We start from the raw sequence: 8,998 nt of genomic DNA on the forward strand, positions 1-8,998 counted from the left end.
GAGTGAGCAGCAACGCCTTGTCAACACACAAGCACAGGAAACAAGTACAGGAAACGGAAATGAGTCAGGTACGCTTACAGTTCACGCCATCTCTTGTATTAGATGTTATAACGATTTTGTGACATCACATTATATGTCCAGTAAAGCTATTTTATATCATTTAAATAGTCTAAAGTAATTGTTAGTCTGTGGATAATAAACTAAACATTTCACATATTTAGTTTTGTGTTTAGTGCTTTAGGTTTATAGACTGTGCATTAAAAAGCACATGCTTTGTTTTGCCTTTGGGGTCATGAAACATGTTTGTCGGCTGATAATTTTTTTTCTGGACACTGACGACTTCAACTACAATGCCTGCAGAGGGAATGTTATTCAGCACTCATAAGTGATATTTTCATTCATTTTAATTTATTATTAAGGTAAGTTAAAACGTAACATTAAGTTACAGTATAAATTCTGCAGAAACATTGTACATAATTAAAACATATGAGGACAAACATTTATACAGGACATTAGCATGTGCTAGACAGACATGCACAACTAAAAACAAATGATACAGAAAGTGCAAAGGAACAGCGGCTCTACTCTGAGCTTCCCACGGATGGCTGTGCTTCTCACCCTAGGGAGACCCCAGCCACCCTCCTGAGGAAACCCATTTTGGCCGCTTTCAAAATCTGGAATGCATCGGATGCAGCTTTCTGCTAACTAAGACATTCTTGCAGCTGCTTTGCAGAACACTTGATACAACAAACTCCACACTTGGCCAGTAACTATCCTACTATATAAGTATTTCCTGGTGGATGATAGAAACAATGTTTTGCTTTACTTCAACAGAGGAGCCTATTTTTTAAAATAAGTGACTTCTGTAGTACTTTTTCTTGCCAATACATAATGTCTGGAGTCTGAAAATCATGTTAAAATAGGTTCCCCTCAAATTTCAATTCAACGTGAGCTATTTTCCAAACGGTCCCAAGCGTCTAAATCAAACAGAATGACAAAAATCCCATCCTATCATGATTGACAATGTCCTCCCTCTTAATTTTGCTGTCCAATCAAAGCAGTTTAAAAAAGTTAAGTCCCGCCCACGTGGCATGACTCTCAGGCGGGCTTCCTGTCTTTTCTGGGAGCTGCTTGCTTGGTACTTCGAACTGTTGTAGGGTTTGTTTGTTTGTTGTACACACTTGTAAGAAATAATGAAAAACTTAACTGTTTGGAAAGTTATTTTTGGAAGTTAACTAGCTACAGCTTGCAACGTTTTTAACAACAAACTAGAGATGAAGAAGAACCAGGGTCTGTCGGCCCCTCTTCGGGAGTAACGTGTTGAATGTGAGTTGTCTAACTAGCTAACGTTAATGTTATGATTTAACAAATTCTATTGCTGAAATGAAATAGTCTTAACTAATGAACCAGTCTTAACTAATGATTTTGCTTAGAGTAGAGAGCAGGTTTTACTAGTTAGCGTTACATTTTCATGTGGTCTCCTACTTGTATTCTTACAACACTTCCCTCTAGCTAACTTGACAAACGCAGATAGTGGAGTAACGTTAGTTAACGTTTGCTCGAATGTGGCGCGTGCTGGTGATTTTTAACAAATCCACTTGTTTTTATCAATGAACTTTATACAAACTAACTTTAACTAAGTTAGCATAATACGCTAGTTAATTGCTCTCAATTTGTTTTGTAGAGAGCTGAAACGAAGAAACTGAATAACGTTAGCCGCGAAACAACATGTATGAAAATATTCAACAACAAAAAAGCTTTGTTTGCGAACAAATGACTCTGTTTTTGTCACTGATTTTCACAGTTCTATGTAATGTGGTATCAACAAGCTTGTCATTTTTTTATAGGACATCCGTCCTACTGCTCAGTAAAGTTTGCACAAGCTAAGTTTCGAGTTATTAAAGTAATACTAACCTTACCTTTTTATCTCCCTCATTCATTTTCCCTAGACATTACAGATGGTCTTCACCTCAACTGAAGTCAAGCCCCATTTGGCTGTTAACTTGCTCCATTCCAAAACATGGCAGATAGTTTTTACAAGTTGGAAGATGAAGCCTTTCCCAGTTTCCTTTGCAAGTCTTTGGACAGCACCAGTGGCCGTGCCACACTTGAGAATGTGACATTGGGTTCAGGTCCAGGACTTCCAGTAGCTGCCTCTACAGTGGCTAAAATTAAACCTGGGTCTGAAAACAGGTGAGTTTTCAGACCATGCTTCTGCTTTGGAAACATGTGACTTGTTGTGGAAATGCTTTTATGAATCCTCACACAAGCTATTTGACCAGTCTGACTAAGAATAGATGCTGAAATCATTCCAATTACTGTTTTGGAGCTTTGTGTTTGTAGTAATTGTATAATTTAGTTGCTACTTCAAATAGAAAGTATTAATATGCACTAGGTATGTAACAATGTGAAAACAGCTACGCAATAAGAAAAAAAGCAACAGTAAAATTATCAATGCGTCGTAACACGGACTCAAGTTCCACACCGTAGCAGAACAATTCATACTTCAATTAAAGATAACAAGACACGTTCCACATCACTTCAACAAGTCCGAAGACATGTAGGAATGATAAAGAAAAAACTCTTAACTTGCTACTACATTCTGTCCCTTTCTCCTGTCTGAGCATAGTGCGCCAGTGTGGCATCTTCAGGAGCTTTAGATGAAGCTGGGAAGAATTAAACAGGGTTTCCGCACCGTGGTAATCCACCATGATAATAAGGATATTTTAAATGAAAAGAGTAATTGTTACTGTCAACATTTTTACCGTGGTTTACTGTTACACCGGTAGTTTTTAAATCCCTAATATGCACACAGTTTATTAACAATAAACATATGTCCAAACTGCACCAAATTTGACTTAAATTTAGATAGGAATGCATTATGACACATTAAGACATGTCTGCCAAATATAGAACTGCATAGGATATAGGGAAGTTGCTGCAGCCATTTTGGTTTCTGAAATTTTCCACAAAAATAAAGGAAACTGCGCAGAGGATGTTCAGCTGCTAAATGTATTTTTTGAAGCACTAACCATGATGTAAAGCTGTTTAGTGTATTAAGTTGTTTTTTTAAAGGAGTACTATGTTTTCTTTTTTAAAGAGGAGATCCTGTTGAAGTGTCATATCTGGAGGGCAGAGAGCTGCATCAGGCCAACTCACTGCAATCTGTTAGAGAACAGCGCAAGTTTGCCCTTAGCTTCAAAGATGACTTGTAAGTATACATGTAGTTTAAAGTGTCTAGGGCACCCAGATCCTACCGGTCTGGGGATTGAACGGCAACCTCCCGGTCCCAAGCTCGCTACTTTAACCTTTAGTCCACCACTGCCCCTTTGTGGTATTCTCCGAAACACCAGAGGACGTTCAGACAAGATAATCTGGAAATAACCTAAAAGTAGTAGAGAAAGGACCAGAAGTAAAGGGAAGCAGGCTTTCTGGCAACGGTAGTAAATAGGAATGGGCATTTGATTACATTTTCTTAGTCAATCGTCGAGAATTGACTATTGATTAATCGTTAATGTTTTTATATCAAAATGTATTTTACTTTTTATAAATTAAAAATGGAATGAAAATACAAAAATTGGGTTAGGCTAAACTTGAAGATATATGCGTTGCTCTAAAGCAGCGAAACCTGCAGCTGTGAGCCAGCATTCTTAAACAGAGAACCTTATTTGTTCCTAAATAATAATAATAAAAAGAATCATGTTAAACAATTACTTAACCAAAAAAATAATATTTAATTGAACAGGTTTTGTCAAAATGTAACTCAAAACTATTCAAGACATGGAGTCGAAAGAGGATGAGAAAAATTAGCCTACCTAACAACAATTAATTAGGCTATTTAACAAAGCTTCATAAAAAATAACTAGTAACCCCCCTAAAACTTTTGCATCAGTCTACTGATTTTTGTCGAAAAAGATAACAATGTTGATATGATCTGGGGTCTGACGCGACCGAAACCTGGTGATGTCAGTCCAGCCGCTGAAATCACCCGCTCTGAGGGGACTGAAGTTGCCAGGATGCACAGGTATCTTGGCAATAACTTGGCCAGCCCAAACAATAGCCCTTCTACTGTCCACTCTGTAGGGGTGCAATCCAGGGGTGGGGGGGGGTCTCCCTCTGAAGGTTCTTAAGTTGTGCTTCGATGCCAGCCTCGCATTGAGCGGTATAGTGCTCCCCAAGGAGTTGTGCCATAACAGAGGATGGGAGGTCGTGGCTCCAGTGTTTGCGCTCCCCTCGTCCATGTCTAACAAAGCAGCCTTGTCTCCCCCAGCCTGTGGGACAGGTGTACTATCAGTGTCCACTGCCTCTTCCAGTTCAACCAGTTTTGCATTAGCAGTAGAGATGTTCTGATACCATTTTTTTACCTCCCGATTCCGATGCTTGTGCTGTAGGTGTTGGCCGAATACCGAGGACCGATACCAGTGTGTTTAAAAAATAAAATTAAAAAATCATACTGCACATGCACAACTGTGATATTATTATCATTGTGGTAAGGCCTGGCTCAGGTTTAAAACTTTGTAAAACATGAATTAATACAGCTGCAGACGTTCAGTGGGCATTTGGAGAACTTTTTGAATATCCTCTAGGCGTGTAGTAGCCAGTGGCGAGTGTTTGGAATGCGTAACTATCTTCCTACCATTCACCAGTGCATCACTCACACTCTTCTGTGACAGTAGCCCTTTGTGCACCATCAGTTGGAGAGTGTTCGAAGCTACCCAAACTTTGTACATCCATCTCGTCCATGGCTTTCTTCATGTTGCTAGCGTTGTCGCGCAAAACATGAACATTGGACTTGGGGATTTTCCACTTTACTAGCATGCCCTCAATTGCATTGGCAATTAATGTGCCAGTATGTGACCCTTGGAACTCGTTGGCGTGCAGCACCGCCCTTCGAGGGGTAAATGTTGACTCTCTGTTAAGTTTAACGTCACACTGGATGGACAAAGACATGGGGCACACGTCGGAGCTCCAAATGTCCGTGGTAAAGTTGATTGTATGCACGTCTTTCAGCATACACAAAATGTGTTCCCTAACTGTCTCATATAATTTGGGTAGCGCAGTTTCGGAGATATATTTACGACCTGGCAAACGGTACCTTGGCTCCAAATGCTCCATTAAGCGGCAAAATCCCACATTTTTTACTACAGACAGGGGTTGCTCATCCAGGACAATAAAATGCTTTTTGGCTCTTTGGGGAATTTATCTCATCGCTGGAAGGCAGTTTCCAGAGTTTGCTACTGCAGTTCGTCGTCCCCCCCCCCCCTTAGCTTCCGTAAATTCGTTATACTATTTAGCATAACACGTCTTCAGATGTTTAAGTTGCTGGTGTTGAAATTTGCAACACTTGTGCCGCCCCTCGAAATTGCTTCTTCGCATATGTTGCATTTTGCTGTCTAACTGGTGGGACCATCCACAGAAAAGTACTGCCGACATGATGCGCATCATCAACATTAGTTAGCTTCTTTTAAGAAAGCGTTAGGTGATCAATTCTTCTTTGCCCCTCTAAAACAGCAGCGCAACTATTTTAAGAGTGGCAAAGAAGAACTGGGTCCGAGCTAACGGAGCTAACCAGCTTGGTGCCTGGACTCCAGTACTCGCCTGTAAAAGAACCTCAAAACTTAAAATAACCGTTAAAATATATAACAGCTGTTACGTCAGTTCTACTTTACTTGTGCTCATTTAAAATACAATCACTCAATAATTGTCTTTATTATTACTGTAAAGTCTTAATTTAGCTGTAGTCTACTTTTCCCACTGTTTAGTTTAAGTGCAAGTGGACCTTTTTTCACCAAGCTGCTTGGCAATTTCCCCGTAGCTCTTTCCAGCCTTGTGGAGGTGTACAAGTTTGTCTCTAGTGTCTTTGTACAGCTCTTTGGTCTTGGCCATGTTAGTAGTTGGATTCTTACAGATTGCATGGGGTGGACAGGAGTCTTTATGTAGCTAACAACCTCAAACAGGTGCATCTAATTCAGGATAATGGAGTGGAGGTGGACCTTTTGAAGGCAGACTAACAGGTCTTTGAGGGACAGAATTCTAGCTGATAGACAGGTGTTCAAATACTTGTTTGCAGCTGTATCATACAAATAAATAGTTTAAAAAAAGGATACATTGTGATTTCTGGATTTTTTTTTTATTTTAAATTTTTTGACATGGACCTACAATGACATTTTCAGACCCCTCCATGATTTCTAAGTGGGAGAGCTTGCAAAATGGCAGGTTGTTCAAATACTTATTTTCCTCACATATGGGCATTCTTAATGTCTGTCCATAGTGATTTATGCTCCACCTTCTTTTTACATGTAATTTGTACGTGGTCCTAATTATTAACATCCCTGCATTACAGGGACAACGCGGATGACTTCATCGCAGCCCACCGTCTTTCAGACATGCTGGTGAAGATTAATTTGGATGAGAGTGCATTTCAAAACCAAGGCTCCATGCTGGGTCTTCCTCCCACAAAGATGGGTTCAGTCCATGGCCGGCCTACAGAACTTGGAACAGGTAAATGCTGTTGCACCTGTCAAGTTTTATAGGTATACCACTGTGCCAATACTCGCCAGCCTCAGAATCAGTGATTATCCCTTTCTTGATAGGAAAACTTATAGAAGTTGGCTTCACCTAATACTGCATGGATGTGCTGTATATGGTTGTGCTTCCTGATTATATAGAAGAAATCGTTTATTAGTTGTGCTTTCTGATAAATAGAAGAAATTATTATTAAAAGATCCATTGTCTTTTAATTATACTAATGTACTTTTATTTTTCCTGTCTCTTCTGACAGACCTGTCAACAGGGCTTCTGACGTTTGCCCAGTTTGGACATAACGATGGTACAGCTGCACAGGTAGCAATATACCTTGACCAGTTGCCAGTTGTACTTTTTATCTGTAATGGCTCTTTTTCAGTAATTTATATACTTAACCCTGGTCATATAGGTGATAATACAGTTCACCTGCATGTGCATCAACAAGAGAAAGCCATTTAACCCGTTTGTGCCAGATGCTTCGCGACGACACATCTACCGCCGGTTACTGCGTTGCGCAACTCTGAACCTCCTGCCGGCTGCTGCGTGGCGCAGCATTCTGTATTCGTCAGTCTTTTCATGATGGGTGCAGCAGAGAACGCACTTTATTTATTATTCATTAGATTATGATGAAGACATCCTCCTTCCCGAACTCCTCCATGTGTATTTGAACCAATGACAGTGCGTTCTCTGCTGCACCCGTCATGAAAAGACTGACGAATACAGAATGCAGCCCGCAGTTCGGGAGGGAGGATGTCTTCATCATAATCTACCACTTCCTCTGTCGGAGCCATTTTCTTGCTCGTCTCTCAAAAATTCATAAACAAACGCACATCTATGTCTGGTGTATTTACATGACTTTCATCAAACTACGGTACATTTTGGTGGTCACATGGCTTTAAATAGCCGACAAGACCCGCCTTGTGTATTTGAACCAATGACAGTGCGTTCTCTGCTGCACGTGTCATGAAAAGACTGACGAATACAGAATGCTGCGCCACGCAGCAGACGGCAGGAGGTTCAGAGTTGCGCAACGCAGTAACCGGCGGTAGTTGTGTCGTCGCGAAGCTTCTGGCACAAACGGGTTAAGGCTTAACTCATAATTAAAAACATGCCAATGACGATGAGCTAAATCTTTTTTTTTTCTTCACATATAGGTTGCAATTTTGTCTTTTAAACGATGGGCAAATGTGTTCTCTTTTCCTGGGCAATTTATACAGGCTCAGCCCTTACCAGCTACAGCTGAGGAGGACAGTGTGCAGAGTGAGGGAATGGACAGTGACCATTTCAGTGGCAGTAACTCAAGCTTCCTGGCAAATGAAAAGCTCATGTCTGTGGACAGCATGAACAGTGATACCACAGGTTGATACATCCTTGATATTTAAAGTGCAGAACAGACTTGTAAAATCCTGAGACATCTTCTGAACCTTTTTGTTTTAATTTCCAGATGATGACATTGATTCGAACAACCTGCCTGATGATGACCTGGAGCTGTATTTCAATAAACTGATGCCTCACGCAATGCAGAGAGGCAGAGTGGAGGGCCAGGAGATTCCTGCAACAGTAAGACTCTTCTCCCCTTTGAAACACGTTCTACTTTACAAACTTTTTCTCTTACACCAACCGGATTAGTGAACCATTGCAAAACTCTCATTTACTTGTATGTACTTTATTTTTCATAGCAACTGCCGGGCGCTACTGACCACATGTCAAACACAAGTTCTACAGAACTAGAACACTATAGACACCAGTTTCTTGATGACTACAATCAGGTGAGCACAGCTCGAAAGGTAGGTTGGACCTAGGTGTTGAAATAAATCATTGCATTGATTCATCACAATGCAGTCCTGGACGATTCTGCATTGATGCAGTGACAGACCATAATCGATTATTGCTTACTGATGTTACTTAATTTTCCTGTCACTGCTTTTTTGTTGTTTCTGTCTGTTGTTTGCCGTGTTCAGACTGCGCTACATTCAGGAAGTATATATATTCTGGGTGTGTGTGTGTGGGTGTGTGGGTGGGTGGGTGTGTGTGTGTGTGTATATATAAAGACTTTGCAACGAATTTCATTATCAATATCATCCCACTCAATAAAAACAATTGTTGAACACAGAGCATGAAAAAGAGGAGGTAGATTAAAGACCATCGGAGAGACCCGTAATACTGTTCTGAAACACGTGGCGGAAGCTGAGAAATCAATATGACCTAGGTCATCCAAGGCATTTCACACTAAATACAGTGGAGCTCGAAACTTTGGGCACCCCAGGTAAAAACGTGTATTAATGTGCATCAAGAAGCCAAGAAAAGATGGAAAAATCTCAAAGGCATCAAATGACATTCATTTAATACAGGTTGTCACAAAAAGTTAGATTTTATTTCCATCATTTACGCTTTCAAAATAACAAACACAAAAATGGCATGTGCAAAAGTTTGGGCACCCTGCAGAGTTAATACCTTGTACCCCCCCCCCCCC

The 8,998-nt window shown here is 40.5% G+C and overlaps 1 protein-coding gene across 5 annotated transcripts in view; it reads left to right on the forward strand.

Moving 5' to 3' along the window:
- Positions 1-1,064: 1,064 nt before the first annotated feature.
- Positions 1,065-8,998, forward strand: part of cep192 (centrosomal protein 192) — an 86,469-nt gene continuing 78,535 nt past the window's right edge. For 4 of the 5 annotated variants that reach the window (XR_004656952.1, XM_034873840.1, XM_034873841.1 and 1 more), the window contains exons 1-8: positions 1,065-1,326; positions 1,950-2,193; positions 3,101-3,211; positions 6,344-6,501; positions 6,782-6,843; positions 7,743-7,884; positions 7,970-8,085; positions 8,205-8,294. Coding sequence is in view for 4 of the 5 variants with exons in the window: in XM_034873840.1 (XP_034729731.1) it covers positions 2,021-2,193; positions 3,101-3,211; positions 6,344-6,501; positions 6,782-6,843; positions 7,743-7,884; positions 7,970-8,085; positions 8,205-8,294 (852 nt within the window). In the remaining variant the exon portion in view is untranslated. The remainder of the gene's footprint in view (positions 1,327-1,949; positions 2,194-3,100; positions 3,212-6,343; positions 6,502-6,781; positions 6,844-7,742; positions 7,885-7,969; positions 8,086-8,204; positions 8,295-8,998) is intronic. The other variant, XM_034873844.1, reaches the window with a different exon arrangement.

This window comes from Etheostoma cragini, chromosome 6 (assembly GCF_013103735.1).
Source record: "Etheostoma cragini isolate CJK2018 chromosome 6, CSU_Ecrag_1.0, whole genome shotgun sequence".
In the NCBI taxonomy this organism is placed as follows: Eukaryota; Metazoa; Chordata; class Actinopteri; order Perciformes; family Percidae; genus Etheostoma; species Etheostoma cragini.